Below are 15,547 nucleotides of genomic sequence, written 5' to 3'. Positions count from 1 at the left end.
GAAGGGGGGGTTCCCAGCCCCCACTTGGTACCTGTCCAGTGGGAGGGGGCACATGAGCAGGGCCACAACCACCTCAGTCATGAAGGAGCTGGCCAGAAGGGAGACAGGCAGCAGGGCCACCTCGCGGGCCCGTGGCTCCTGGATGTGGCTCAGCTGCACATAGATGGCCTGCATGATTTCCGGGATCTGGGGCACAGCCAGGCAGCCATGAACAGGTGGGAGGCAGGCAGACAGAGAAGCCAAAGGAGGCATGGGGGAAGGGCGTAGGGGGATGGGAGGAGGAAGGAAGGGATGTGACAGGAGTGACAGGAGAGAGGGTGACAGGAGGCAGGGAGGAGAAAGCAAGGAGAGAAATGGGGGGACAGACAGCCAGCGCCTGCTCTTCCCTGGGATGAGTCAGTTGGTATCAGCTGCCTCCTCCCCCTCCCAACTCAGTTTGCTTTCTCTTGGGGGTGGGGAGAAAGCTGCAGGTTGGGGGCTCCCAGAACTCAGCTACCACCCCTCCACTCTACTCTGCCCCAGTGCTTGGTTAGGGTTTCAACATCACTCCCCACCCCTCCAACCTCATCCACAGACAAGCAGGCTGCTCAGAGTAACAAGCAGGCCCTGTAGGGACTCCCAGACCCCCAGTGACAGCCCAGTCCCCTGCCCGCAGCGGGCCTTACCACCTCCAGCGCCCTGTGCCGGTACCACTCCAGCACCGAGCTGAGCGTGACTTCCGAAGCCAGCTGCATCATCTCCCCCGAGTCCTTCCCAAGAGCCTCTGAGCCACCCTTCAACCCTTCCAGGGCTGCCAGCAGCAGGTCCTTTACCTGTTGGGGTCCCAGGAAGTCCCCAAATTCCTGAAACAAAGATGGAGAGATGCTGACATACCTGGCACAATATACAGATGTACAAACACAGCCACAGAGGGGCCCACGCATACAGGGTTGGTAGGGGAGGAGGGGCTACAGTAGAAGAGATGACATGGTCCCTGCCCCCAGGACTGGGTAGCACCTATCAAGGAGAACAAAGTCATGACCCAGGAGTCGTGGCAAAGGGCAGAGGAGGAGGAGGTGCTCAGGAGGGGCTAACGAGATGGGGAAGGCTTCCTGCAGAGGGGGCCAGCTGAGGGAGGGGGAGGGTAAGGCACTTGGGGTGGAAGGCTGACAGGCAGCAGGCAGTCACCGCGATCACACGCAGGATGTTCTGGCACGGGCTGACGGGGTTATAGGGCCCCAGGAAGCGCTTGTTGCTCTCGTAGAGGTCCATCTTGTTGGTCTGCTCCTTGTCTCTGGCTCCTGCAAGGAGAGAACATCTCCGTGAGGCCTGGCCACCCTAATTGTTTAAACCAGAAGTGTACAGATCTTAAGTAACCCCCGTGATAAATTTGCACGCAGTGAACATACTGTGTAGCCAGCAAATTTGGAGCATGACAGGCACCCCAGAAGCCCCTTTTGTGCCCCCCGCTTCCAATCATTATCCCCTCCCCGCCCAGGGTAACTGCTCTTCCAACTTCTGCATCCCTAGATTAGTTCTGCTTGCTTTTGAACTTTGTTTAAATGGACTCAGACAATATGTTGTCCTTTGCAGCTGGTTCCTTTTACTCAACATTACATGGGTGAGATTCATCTATACTGTCGCAGGTAGCATTAGTTCATTCATTCTCAGTGCTGTCTAAATTCCCATGGTGTAAATATAAAACCCAAACCAAACCGAGTGCTGTCGAGTCGATTCCGACTCATAGCGACCCTATAGGACAGAGTAGAACTGCCCCATAGAGTCTCCAAGGAGCGCCTGGCGGATTGGAACTGCCGACCCTGCGGTTAGCAGCTGTAGCACTTGGGCACTACGCCGCCAGAGTTTCCGTGGTGTAAATATATCACCACTTATTTATCTATTCTACTTGTGATGGGGAAACCCTGGCGGCGTAGTGGTTAAGTGCTACAGCTGCTAACCAAAGGGTCGGCAGTTGGAATCCGCCAGGCGCTCCTTGGAAACTCTATGGAGCAGTTCTACTCTGTCCCATAGGGTCGCTATGAGTCGGAATCGACTCGACAGCACTGGGTTTGGTTTGGGTTTTGGACTTGTGATGGACATTTGGGCTGTTTCTAGCTATTATGCGTAGAACTACGATGAACATTCTAGTACATGTCTTTTGGTGAAAATATGTACACATTTTTTGGGGGGCATATACCTAGGAGTGGAATTTCTGGACGGTGGGGTAGGCATATGTTCAGCTTCAGGAGATACTACTGAACAATTTCCACAGCGGGGAATTAGCCAACTAGCTCCTACTGGTGGTGTACGGGAAACCCCGGTGGTATAGTGGTTAAGTGCTACAGCTGCTAAACAAATGATTGGCGGTTTGAATCCACCAGGTGCTGCTTGGAAACCCTGTGGAGCAGTTCTACTCTGTCCTGTAGGGTCACTATGAGTTGGAATTGACTCCACAGCAATGGATTTGGGTTTGTTTTTTTTTTTTTTTATCCGTGTATAAGAGTTCTGGCTGCTCCACATCTTGCCAGCACATGGTATTGCCAGTCTGTTTTTTTTTTATTGTGCTTTAAGTGAAAGTTTACAAATTGAGTCAGTATCTCATACAAAAATTTATATGCACCTTGCTATATACTCTTAACTGCTCTCCCTCTAATAAGACCGTCTGCTCCTTCCCTCCACTCTCTCTTTTCGTGTCCATTTAGCCAGCTTCTAACCTCCTCTGCCCTCTCATCTCCCTTCCGGATAGGAGCTGCCCACATAGTCTCAAGTGTCTACTTGATCCAAGAAGCTCACTCCTCACCAGCATCATTTTCTATCCCATTGTCCAGTTCAATCTAATCCCTGTCTGAAGAGTTGGCTTTGGGAATGGTTCCTGTCCCAGGCCAATAGAAGGTCTGGGGGCCACGACCACCAGGGTCCTTCTAGTCTCAGTCGGACCATTAAGTCTGGTCTTTTTACAAGGATTTGGGGTCTGCATTCCACTGCTCTCCTGCTCCCTCAGGGGTTCTCTGTTGTGTTCCCTATCAGGGCAGTCATCGGTTGTAGCCAGGCACCATCTAGTTCTTCTGGTCTCAGGATGCTGTAGTCTCCGGTTTATGTGCCCCTTTCTGTCTCTTGGACTCATAATTACCTTGTGTCCTTCGTGTTCTTCATTCTCCTTTGCTCCAGGTGGGTTGAGACCAATTGATGCACCTTAGATGGCTGCTTGCTAGCGCTTAAGACCCCAGACGCCACTCTCCAAAGTGGGATGCAGAATGTTTCCTTAATAGATTTTATTATGCCACTTGACTTAGATGTCCCCTGAAACCATGATCCCCAAACCCCTACCCCTGCTATGCTGGCCTTCGAAGCATTCAGTTCATTCAGGAAACTTCTTTGCTTTTGGTTTAGTCCAGCTGTGCTGACCTCTCCTGTATTGTGTGTTGTCTTTCCCTTCACCTAAAGTAGTTCTCATCTACTACCTAATTAGTGAATACCCCTCTCCCTCCCTCCCTCCCTCCCTCCCTCCCTTCTCTCATAACCGTCAAAGAATTTTTCTTCTCTGTTTAAACTGTTTCTCCAGTTCTTGTAATAATGGTCTTATACAATATTTGTCCTTTTGCAACTGACTAATTTCATTTAGCATAATGCCTTCCAGACTCCTCCATGTTATGAAATGTTTCACAGATTCCTCACTGTTCTTTATGGATGTATAGTATTCCATCGCGTGAATATACCATAATTTATATATTCATTCATCCGTTGATGGGCACCTTGGTTGCTTCCATTTTTTGCTATTGAAAACAGTGCTGCAATGAACATGGGTGTGCACATATGTGTTTGTATAAAGGCTCTTATTTCTCTAGGATATATTCCAAGGAGTGGGATTGCTGGATCCTTTTTTTTTTTTTTTTATGGTAGTTCTATTTCTAGCTTTCTACCCAGCAAAAAAAAGGAAGCGCCAAATCGATTTCCACAGTGGTTGTGTGATTTTATATTCCCATCAGCAGTGTATAAGTATTCCAGTCTCTCCACAACCTCTCCAACAGTTATTATTTTGTGTTTTTTGGATTAGTGCCAGCCTTGTTGGAGTGAGATGGAATCTCATAGTAGCTTTGATTTGCATTTCTCTAATGGCTAATGATCCTAAGCACTTCCTCATGTATCTGTTAGCTGCCTGAATGTCTTCTTTAGTGAAGTGCCTGTTCATATCCTTTGCCCATTTTTTTAAATTGGGTTATTTGTCTTTTTGTAGCTGAGTTTTTGCAGTACCGTGTAGATTTTAGAGATCAGGTGCTGATCGGAAATGCCATAGCTAAAAACTTTTTCCCGGTCTGTAGGTAATCTTTTTACTCTTTTGGTGAAGTCTTCGGATGAGGATAGGTGTTTGATTTTTAGGAGTTCCCAGTTATCTAGTTTTTCTTCTGCATTGTTAGTAATGTTTTATATACTGTTTGTGCCATGTGTTAGGGCTCCTAATGTTGTCCCTATTTTCATCTGTTTCATTTTTTACATTCTGGGGCTGGGGATGATGGTGGTGCCCCTTTTAAATTGTAACCCTTCTACCCCAGGCACTCCCAATTCCCTTTTCTGCCTTTTTTTTTTTTAAAGCACTTTCACCATGTGACTTGCAATATGTATTATTTATTTTGTTCATTGTTTGTCTTGGGGCAACAAGAACACACGCTTAATGAGGGTGGATAGTTGAATTCATCTCTTCACTGCTATGTCTGCAGTACCTAGAATAGTACCTGGCACATGTTGTTGTCAGTGGCTGTGAAGTCGATTCCGACTCATGGGGACCCCACGTATGCAGAGTAGAACTGCTCCATAAGGTTTTCAAGGTTGTGACCTTTGGAAGCAGATCTCCAGGCCTGTCTTCCAAGGCAACTCTGGGTGGGTTTGAACTGCCAACCTTTTGGCTAGTAGCTGAATACTTAACCATTTGTGCCACCCAGGGACTCAGGGGCTCCATATTTTCTGTGGAAAGAAACGCATTTCAGGTCCATTTCCTGAGCCCTTACCAGGGCCTGGCCTGGGTCCTGCCTGCATCCCCTCAAGGTATGCAAAACACCAAAACCAAACCAAACTCCTTGCTGTGGAATCAGCTCCGACTCCTAGTGCCCCATAGGGTTTCCAAGGAGCAGCTAGTGGATTCAAACTGCTGACCTTTTGCTTAGCAGCCAAGCACTTAAGCACTGTGCCACAAGAAAGGGCCATCAAGGCAGAGTGATCCTAAGGACCAAGTGCGGGGGTTGTTTGTAAAGGGAAAGAGCTTGAGGTCTGTAATCTGGCAGACCCGGGTTGGAATATAGATTTGCTTCTTGTAGTCAGGGTGTCTGGACAAGCCACTTTACTCCTTGAGACTTTGCCAATGTGGGTTTGACCTAGGGAGAAATACAAAATAAAATACAGGCTGCCCAGTTACATTTGAATTCAGATAAACAATGAATAATTTTTAGTATAAGTATGTCCCAAATATACTAAAAATTATTCATTTATCTGAAATTCAAATTTAACTGCACATTCTGTATTTTTATTTGCCAAATCTGACAATTCTAATTTGGTCTGTAATATTCCTACCCCTCAGGCCAATCATGGAGCCCAGATGGTGAAGTGGCTAAGCGTTTGGGTGCTAATCAAAAGGTCGGCAGTTCGAATCTACCAGCTGCTCCTTTGAAACTCTATGCAGTAGTCTACTCTGTCCTACAGGGTCGCTGTGAGTCAGAATCGGCTTGGCGGCAGTGGGGTTTTTTGTTTTGGTTAAGGCCAGGCATAACATGGCTTGTACCACCCTCACCCCATCACTCAGGAGGCGTGAGTAGTTCCCAGGGACCAAATCTTTGCCCCAACACTGGGGATCCAGAAGAGCAGGGACAGCAGACAGATCCCCGAAGGCTGGAGTGATAGGCTGAAATGAGGAAGATGGGCCTTGTAGGTGAGGGACAAAAGAAACTCTATACAACAAGTACCTATAATGACCCAGCACTGAGCTGGCCTCTTCACATATAGGATCTTGTTTAATCTTTTGAAAAGCTTGCAAGTTATACCTATTGTGCCCTTTTTACAGATGAGGAGACCTAGGCCTGGGTAAGCAATGTCGTTTGCCTGAGGTCACACAGCTAGGAAGGGCCAGAGCTGGGTCTTTTACCTAGGTCACTATGTCTCCAGAGCCAGTGGAGTTTAAACAATATGTCAAGGTCCTCTGGTTTGGGGCAGAGTTGGGACAATGGAGAAGAAGAAGGTAAGTAACAGCTGGTACCATCCACCTCTAGCTGTAGATGCAGGGCCAGATGAGTACCTGTGTCAGCCCATACCACATTCCCAGTTCCCTGATGCCAAATCTAGGGGTAGTCCCTCAACAATGGGTTTTAACCACTCCAGATTCTAAGATAAGACCTGTTTTTGGTTCACTCATTCAATAAATATTCACTGAGCACCCACCATGTGCCAGTCCCAGTGCTAGGCCTTAAGAATACTGTTGTGAATAAGAAACCACCCTGGTCTACCCTCAATGGGGTAATAAATCCAGTAGGGAAGACAAAGAAGCTTGCCATTAAGGCTATCACGCCCTGGTATATGCAATAGCATGGAAACGTGAAGATAAGTCACAAATTAAGCTTGGAAGGATGAAAAAATGCTCAGGTAGAAAAAGGGTTTCTTTAAACAAAACAGGTTTGTTTGTAGGCTGTCTCTGGTTCTGAAGTGACTAAGGCTTCACACAAGTTGTCCCAGGCCCATCTGACCTTACCCTGGTCTCCCCCATATCTCACCAGCACTTTATTGCCAAGGCCCCAGCCTGCCTCACCCCAGATTCCCACGCTGAGCGTCTATTCAGAGGTCTTGCTTTGGAAGCACTCAAATAGGGCTTACTCTTTTGGAGCTCCAGAATGGTGTAAAGGATGGTGATGCCGTCCAGAGCTTCCCGGCCGATCTCCTCGTCAGGATCCCCGATGCGAAGGATGAGCCTCCCCAGCAGAAGCCCCAGTGCCGGGAACCCCGAGGACATCTATTTGTGTCAGAATCTTAGAGACTGAGTCTTATTGGTTCGATAACACTATACGGTAATGGTGAACAGAGCCGAATGGTTTGGCCCTGGCAGCAGATAGAGGATAGTGAGGGCCACCCAGCATTCCCTGGATAGATGCACAGGCCCTCTCAGAACTAGGAAGATTCTCCCCATGACTGCCCACCCCTCCCAGGGGCCACTCACAAAGAAAGGCAGAGTCAGAAGTGTGTGGTTCAACACGGAGACATTGCTGTTCACAGCCCGCGCTCTCTCATGGGCTTTCCCAGAGTTCATCCAGGGCCCCAGGGGCTGTGGGGACAATAAGAGCAGGACTGAGAACTGCAGGCTGGATGCCAGCCCCTGCTGCTGGGGTGGACAGCCAGCCATTGCCAATCAGCAGGAAGCTTCCACGGAGGGTGTGAAGGTAACTCACCACAGCCCTCATCCTCTTTTCAGAGTTTAGGGGGTGATAGGGTCCAGAAGCTGAGAACAGGGCTGAGAAACAGGAGGGAAGAAGTGGGTTGATGAGGAGAAATGAGAGGTGGAGGGTCTTGCAGACACAAGAGAGAGACAGAGAGGAGAATGGAGTAGAGAGGAGATGGGGACATCTAAAGCAGGAAGATGGGGGACAGAGAGAGAGTGAAGGGGTGCAGGACTGGGACAAGGGCTGTAAGAGGGACAGAGAGGCAGAACACTGGCACAAGATGACATCCTGGAGTCAAATCACTCCTTCCTGCACCCAGCCCCCACCACTCCTGAGTCAGTTCCCCTCTCCCTGTCCCCACTCACCCCTACCCCATACCTCCAAGATGCTCTTCAGCCCAGCAGGAGTGGGGTCCTCAACAAAGAGGGCGTTGAGCAGTGTCTGCAGGGCGTCCAGGGTCTGATGATAAAGTACCTGTGGACAGGAGGAGGACCAAGTCACTACGGAGCTTCTAGGGCAGGCTCCACCCCAGACAATCCCTGGCATGGGTCAGAGGAGAAGGGGGCTCTCAGGCCCAGGAAAGCTGCTTTCTGGCCGGGCCTCTGAGACTAACTTGATGGGTTATATTGGGCAAATGACTTCCTTCCATGTGTTACAATTTCTTCATTGGCAAATTGGTAGTAATTATCCCTGCCCTTCCTAGCCTAAACAGGTTGGAAGCAGAGGGTCAGCATTTGCTGAGAGTCTACCACGGGCCAGGAAAGTGCCTGGTGGGTTTTACAACCATAGCCCTTTGTTTTCCTCGTTTTGCAAACGAGTAGATACTTGACCAAGATCACACAGCAAGGAAGTTTCAAGTCATGAGGAACAAATGAGAGGATGGATGGGAACGTGCTCTAGCATTGTAAGAGTTAGGAGAACCAACGTTATTTTTATTATTGTCTGTGGGAAAGTTCTCTGATTCTTTTTTGAACTTCTACTCCTAAACGTAAAGATTTTCCAAGTGGGCCCTCTTAAGGAAGCCATCCCTCCTTTGAGGTTCCAGGTTCCTTATCCCACAGTTCTGGAATCGTCTTTTGGAGGTATAGGCATTACACGTACACAGGCTGGGTGGTGGGTTTGAGCCACTCTGGGAAGACCCTCTCTTCCTTGCCTCCCTTCCTCTTGTCAGCTCCCCAAGCCTGTTTCAGGGGTTCTCACTGTCCAGGCCTCCCAAGCTTTTGAACAACCAGGAGCCAGAGGTTCTCAGGTTTATACCACAACCACCAAGCAAGCCTCACCCACCAACTACCTCCTCCTTCCCTGCCATGTGCTGCCAATCACTATGCAGCACTGACCTCTGCTGGTCATGTCTGGTATGACATGACGGCTGCCCCCTCTTCTCACCTGGCAAGGATCCCCCAACTTTCCTTTGAGCCTCTCAGCACAGCCCCGCGGGGACTCAGAGCCCTCAAACTGCCAACGTGGCCTGACCCCACCCACTCTCCAGCCTCACTTCTCACCACTCTAGCCCTCTCCCTCTGGGCTCCACCCACACTACCTTCTTGTCATCCTGCAGCCACCATGTTCTCTCTGTCCACAGATCCCCACAGAAACTGCTCCCTCTGCCTAGAATACTCCTCCTTCTACCACCCCCTTCTAATTAATTCTTCTGTAGCCTCTCCGCTCCGCCATCACGATCCCTCAGGGAATATCCCCCAGTGCACGCTCTTTGCAGCACCACCTGTTGTTATTTTTAGCATTTACCACTGTTGTAATTTTGCATTTATTTGTATGATTCTTTGATAACTTCTATTTCTCCCCTCCCGGCTCCATTGTTACTGAGTTTGGCGTGAAGTAGGCACTCGGTTAACATTTGCTGAATGAAAGAATGAATGAATGTGCCTCACCTGAGCTGACACTCTCTCCTTTAACCTCCCCGCTCCCCAGTGACCCCAGCTGTCCCTTCATCCTGAGTCACCTCTGCACTCCAGTGACCCCAGCTCTCCCCTGTCCTAGGGGTCACCTCTGCCTGCTCCTCTCAGGATAACCCTGCAGCAGTATGAAGATGCTTGCATCAGCCTTTTAAGTTTCCTCTTCTCCAAACCTCAGCCCCAACTCCCCCGGTCTTCCTTTGTGATGGTCTGGTCTTTAGTCCTTCCACCCCCAAATCCTGGCCACCTTCTCTGACCATGCCAACGTTTGTCCAGAAGTAGACAGGGTCCTCCAGATGAGGGTCCCCTTGTTCTGAGGATTCACTCATTGATCAAACACCCATTGAGTGTCTGCTCAGGCCAAGAGAGGTGAGAATTGCCAAGGCCAGGCAGCTAATAAATGGGAAGTGAATTTCCAGATCGACCTCCTGAAACACCTTTCTACTTCTCTACCCTGGGAGTGCAGAAACGCGCCTCAGTGTCAGGATCATGAGAGGGAGGCCCTGAGGAGGCACCTGGGAGGGCGGGGACTGCCTCACCTGTATGGCCTCAGCCTTGGCTTCATCTCTCTCTTGCATGGCCTGCACAGAGGGCAAGGAGAACACACTCTTCACGCACACATTCACCAGCTCTGACCTCTCCCGCAACCCCAGGACTGGCTGCTTGTGACTGGAGAAGAGACAAGAAGCAAAGACATCGAGTGAGGGAATGGGCCCTGTTGCTGGAGGAGAGGAAGCTAAGGATGTGGGGCTGGCCTAAGGGCTGCCTGAGATTCAGACTCCAAAAAAGGAGGGGAAGAGGTGGAGGAAGAGGGAAGCAGGGTGTGGGTGTCAGAGAGCCCTGGGCAAGGGAGAAGAAAAGGCGAAGAGTGGCAGGGGCACCAGGGAAAGGCTGCAGAAGAGACAGGCAGAGCCCGGAGGAGCAGTGAGAAGGGGAGAGGGGAGTCGTTGTGGACACCTCAGCTGGGTCAGGGTCTCCATGGCCTGCCGGCGAACACTGCTCGAGAGGGAATCCAGTGGCTCCTCTTGGATCTGCTTCTGGAAAGGGGACCCCAGAGAGGCTGATGAGAGGGGCAGGACCACGCCAGACCTCAGAGGGAGCAGGCCATGCAGCCCCTCAGCCTGCGCAGAACTCCCCCACCGGTGCCACACCCTGCTGGGCCTCCAGGAGCTGGAGAGCTCACTCGCTACTAAAACCCATCCTGGGCCCTCACTTCAAGACCACCAGAAACACCCTACACCCTAACCAGCTGCACCCCACATATAGGGCTCAGCAAGCACTGTGTCAGCAGCCTTGGGATGGGGAGCCATGTTTAAAGCGCAGACGGACCTGACCAGAAAACATCATACATGGCCCTTGAAAGCTGTCTGGTTGGATTCCTTCAAAACATTCAACAAATTACTTCTCACTTCCACTTAGGACCTAGCACTTGCACAAAGTAGGTGCTCAATTAATGTTAGTTAAATGAAGATGCAAAGGGTAAGGATTTTTTCCTCTTTTTAAGGGAAGCCAAATATAGTTTTGAAAACATCAGTGGCTATCACTGCCAAAACTCATTCTGGCAGATGACTGAGAAGTGACTGCGTTTAGCAAAATGGTGAGGAAACTTTCTGAGTTTCCCACGAGGAGGAATTTCTGGGGAAAGAATGCATTAAATAATAATAACTGTTACTGGATGCATAAAGCTTTATAGTTAACTAACCATGGGGTTGTGTTCTCCCAGCGACCCATCGATACAGGTATTATCACACCTGTTTGTGAGATGAGAAGAAGGAGGCTCAGAAAAATAAAGTGACTTTTCCAAGCTCCCTCAGGAAGTTAGTGGTGGAGCTAGGGCTCAAGCCTAGGTGACCTGCCTCCTCATCCTGTCGGCTGCCCACCTCAGCCCCCTGTTTCCTCAGCAGGAAACCTCGGGCCTTCCATCCCCTCCCCACCCCGGTGCCACAGACCCGGATGTGACTTCCGCACCATCATCTTCTGCATCAGGATCTTCTTCTCTCCTTCTGAGTCCAGCAGATTCTGACCCTTCTGGATGGTGAGGCCATTCTCGACCTTGGGGGCAGCAGAGCACAAAGCCACAAGGTGAGTACCACACTGAACCTAACCCTCAGGAGTTGCTGATAGCCACCCATTAACCACCCAACTCGTTCACCTGCTCTTCCCCAGCCGCCGGCCACCTGCATTGGCTCAGGAGAAGTAACAAACCACAACGGGATCTCGGGGTGGGGTGGGGTGGAGATTTGAGAAGATCACAGTGGCAGGGGGTGGGTGGGGAGGATAATCCCTCAAGGTCAGCATTTGGAGGAGGACCAGGTGTCAGAGGCCCCCACCTCCGGTCAACCAAGGGAGAAGAGCAGGAGCTGGTGAGATAGGAAAGGTCCTAAAACTTCAACTGGAAATTCTACCACTAGCCTCACTTCTTAAGGGCCTCCTAGGACATACTGGTCAGGTTAAGGCATTTTGCTACCTAAGACAGAGAACAAACACATTAACTGATGTCGAGTTAATCTACGAGTTCCCACTATCTTATGGAAGAAGCAAAAACAGATAACTTCATATAGTAAAGATAACAAAAGAAGCTTATCTGATGGAGAGGGTGATGGGTTAAAGATGACCATAAGTTCTTTCCTGCTTTGCCTACTAAGAGGTAGAGTCTATTTCCTCTCCCCTTAAATCTGGACTCATCTTACAACTACCTTTAACTAAGTGATGCTGTGCCAGGTTCTAGCCTAGCCCTTAAGGAAACTGGCAACTGGTATGTTCCTCTTTTTCCCTCTGGGACCCAGCCGCCATGCTGTAAGGAAGCCCAGACTAGACTATGGAATGATGAGAGACCATGTGGAAAGAGTTCCTGGGTGATAAAGAGTCATCTTGGATGTTCCAACCCCCGACAGCAATCTCAGTCTACACCACGTGGAGCAGAAGAACCACCCAGCAGACAGAGTGAATTTTAAGCCTCTAAGTTTTGAGGTGGTTTGTTAAACAGAAACTGATAACTTAAACAGTGAGAGCGATGGTGGAGGGATGGCTAATTTGGACCAAATGATCAGGAAAGGACTGTCAGAGGAGGCGACATTTGGGCTGAGCTTTGAATGACAAGGAAGAGATAGCCATGTGAAGAAGGAAGAGGAAGGCCTGCCTGTCTCCCCAAACTAGAGTATCAGTTCACTATTATATCCTTAATGCCTAAAGAGTGCATACCACATACCAGGAGCTCAGTAAAAAACTGACTGAATGGCTAAATAAACTCTTTATGTAGGCACCACGCTCAGTGCGGTGTATACATTATCTAACACAGGCCTCACTTCAACTACTGCACCTATTTTATAAATGTGAAGAACCTTCCTGACAGAGGAAACAGCAAGTACAAGGGCCCTGAGACAGGAATGAGCTTGGCATTGTGAGAAACAGAACGAAGGCTGGTGTGGAAATAGCAAGATGGGTAACCGGGAGAACGTCACAGGATGAGGACAGGTGCTCCCAAAATGCAGGGCCTCTTCTTGGTCCTGTCACCCTCCCTCCACTCCCACCCTGCACTGCCGCAGAGACTGGAGCTTGCCCCTAAGCAGCCTGGGGCCAGAGCCTCCCTCCTGCTTACTCCCCTGGTACTGGCTGTCCATCTGGGTTCCCTTGTATCCTGGCCTGGGTGGATTCCCTTTCTCTGAATTCTGTCCACCTTTCAGTCTTGCCAGTATATCATATATCCATATATCGCAGTCAAGGTCACCAGCCTGTCTAGTCTGCCTCCACCGGACTGGCCTTCTGTGGCCTGCTACATGGCCAAGACCTGGGTTGGGGCCAACTGTGTCCTGAAAAAGGCCGTATCCAGCCTTTCTGTCCCTTTCAGAGCCTCTCCCACAATTCATTCAGTCATTCAAAAAACTTCTATTGAGCACCTAGTATGTGCCAGGCACTCTTCTAGATGCTGGGCATAGAGTTGTAAACAAGACAGACAGGAATCCTTGTCGCTATGGAGGTTACCTTCTAGAGTGGCGAGACTGACAATAAGACTGATTAAGCAGAGCATTTAAAAAAAAAAAAAAAGAGCATAGAGCGTATCAAATGGTGGTGAGTACAATGGAGGAAAGAAAAGCTGGGCAGAGGACAGGCAAAGCCAGGTGATGTGTGTGGGGGTGGGGTGGGGGATCTCCAGGAGAGTCAGCTGGGGGTTAAGCAGGAGGCGTACCAGAGCCATGTTGCTTTCATCCTCTCTCTTCCCAGGCATCTTCACCAGACAAGAGGGCACCTCATCGAAGATTCCTGCATGTCACGATTTCAATGAGGAGAGAAAAGGGAGGGTAAAGATACAGAGTACAAAGTCCCCTCTCCCCTTCAATCCTGGCTCCCCCAGCAGCCAAAGAGAGCTTTTAAAAGTGTAAATGAGCTCATGTCACCACTCTGGTCCTCCTTAAAACCCTGCAGTGATGCTCCAGTTCACAGAGCACAAAGCCAGCATCCTTGCCAGAGCCTTCAAGGCCCTGCAGGGCCTGCGTTCCCTCCCCACCTCCCCAGCCCTGTCTCCCTCCGCTCTCCCCTTTCTCACCATGCTCTGGCCACTTCTGCCTCCTTGCAGTCCCCAGAAAGCTTCCCCCTTAAGGCCTTTGCACATGTGGTTTCCTCTACCTGGGCTGTCCCCTGCCTCACCCCCTTACCCAGTGAGGGGTCACCTCCTTCAGTCTCTGCTTGCCTGCACTCCTCAGAAAGGTCTCCCTAAACCCCCAGGCTACATGAGGGCTCTCCCTGACCCTCTTCATCATCCTATTCTCTTCTTTCCACAGTTGTCGCAATTTATAATTAAACATTTATTTGTTATAGTAGATACCTGCTGTCTTGCCAACCCCAAACTTCCTCACTTTTCTTTAGGTGAAAGAACCTCTCTCTTTCCTATGGGCTGCCCATTCCATGTAGCTAGGTGAAGCTGAATTCTGCAACCCCCACCCATCAGCCCCTCTTCAAACAGAGGTGGTCTGGAACCCAAGCTTGGCCAATCTGAGCGCTTCACGCCCCGAGACACAGGGGCCATTCCAGGGGTGGGCACTTGGCTGAGCAGAGCCAGTAGAGCCCCTTATGGGGGCTGAGGGCATCACCGAGGGAGAGAGGCCTCTCTCCTGAGATGGCGGTCACAGACGCCTAGACCTTCAGGGCATCTCGGCCACCAGAGGATGCCATGGAGCATGGAGCCAACAGGGATAAAAGCAGAGACGAGAGGGAACACAGAGAGAGAGGAGATTTCTGATATTATTTGAACTTTTGGATTAACCCTGCTTATATTTTTTTATAGCTAGCTCTATCCCTGGACTTTTTAGTTATGTGAGCCAATAAAGTCCCTGGTTTGCTTAAGCAACTTTGAATTGGATTTTTTTCTAAATCGTGTTACTTATTTTTTTTATTGTGCCTTAGGTGAATTTTTTTTTTTTTTTAGGTGAAGGTTTACAGAGCAAATGAGTTTTTCGTTAAACAGTTGATACACATATTGTTTTGTGACATTGGTTACCAACCTTGCACTGTGTCAACACTCTCCCCTTCTCAACCTTGGGTTCCCCATTTCCATTCATCCAGCTTTCCTGTCCCCTCCTGCGTTTTCATCCTTACCGCTGGGCTCGTGTGCCCATTTAGTCTTGTATACATGGTTGAACTACGTGTCTTATTGTTTATTTTATGGGCCTGCCTAATCTTTGGTACTGAGTTAAAAGGGTGTCTGGGTGCTATACTCTCGGGGTTTCTCCAGTCTCTATCAGACCAGTACGTGTGGTCTTTTTTTGTGAGTTTAAATTTTGTTCTACATTTTTATCCAGCTCTATCCAGGACCCTGTATTGTGATCCCTGTCAGAGCAGTTGGTGGTGATAGCCAGGCACCATCTAGTTGTGCTGGACTCAGTCTGGTGTTGCGATGGATTTTAATCTTTTGCAACAAAAAAGGACATTCTTGCAATGAAAAATCCCAACTTTATGGAGAGGGTCTCTTAGAAGACTTGGGTGGGCCTTGGGCTTTGTTTTCTGTCCCACCCCCCACAAATGATTCTTAATATGTAAATCAGATTGCATCACCCCTGCATAAACTCAAATGTTTATTGAATAAACTAATTATTTAGTGCCCAGCCACTGTGGTAGGCACTACTAGAGAGTCAGGGGTGAATAAAACAGACAGAATTCTAGCTCCCGTGGAGCTCAAAGACTAGTAGGGAAGATACATTAAATGTATGTAAGGTTTAGACCCCAAAGGGCCACCTCCTTACTGCAGGT

General features: G+C 49.5%; 1 protein-coding gene across 1 annotated transcript in view; it reads right to left on the bottom strand.

The window, feature by feature from the left end:
- MROH7 (maestro heat like repeat family member 7) overlaps window positions 1-15,547 on the bottom strand; it is a 60,997-nt gene that overhangs the window by 34,926 nt on the left and 10,524 nt on the right. The window contains exons 2-11 of the mRNA XM_049879352.1: window positions 13,491-13,564; window positions 11,273-11,356; window positions 10,262-10,341; window positions 9,844-9,973; window positions 7,770-7,865; window positions 7,172-7,276; window positions 6,832-6,967; window positions 1,168-1,280; window positions 666-842; window positions 32-186 (exon numbers count right to left, since the gene is read on the bottom strand). Coding sequence (XP_049735309.1) covers window positions 32-186; window positions 666-842; window positions 1,168-1,280; window positions 6,832-6,967; window positions 7,172-7,276; window positions 7,770-7,865; window positions 9,844-9,973; window positions 10,262-10,341; window positions 11,273-11,356; window positions 13,491-13,564 — 1,150 coding nt within the window. The remainder of the gene's footprint in view (window positions 1-31; window positions 187-665; window positions 843-1,167; window positions 1,281-6,831; window positions 6,968-7,171; window positions 7,277-7,769; window positions 7,866-9,843; window positions 9,974-10,261; window positions 10,342-11,272; window positions 11,357-13,490; window positions 13,565-15,547) is intronic.

The sequence above is a fragment of the Elephas maximus genome, chromosome 3 (genome assembly GCF_024166365.1).
Source record: "Elephas maximus indicus isolate mEleMax1 chromosome 3, mEleMax1 primary haplotype, whole genome shotgun sequence".
Classification (NCBI taxonomy): domain Eukaryota; kingdom Metazoa; phylum Chordata; class Mammalia; order Proboscidea; family Elephantidae; genus Elephas; species Elephas maximus.
Note: the sequence above shows the minus strand (reverse complement) of the source record. Positions and strands in the feature narration are given on the sequence as shown.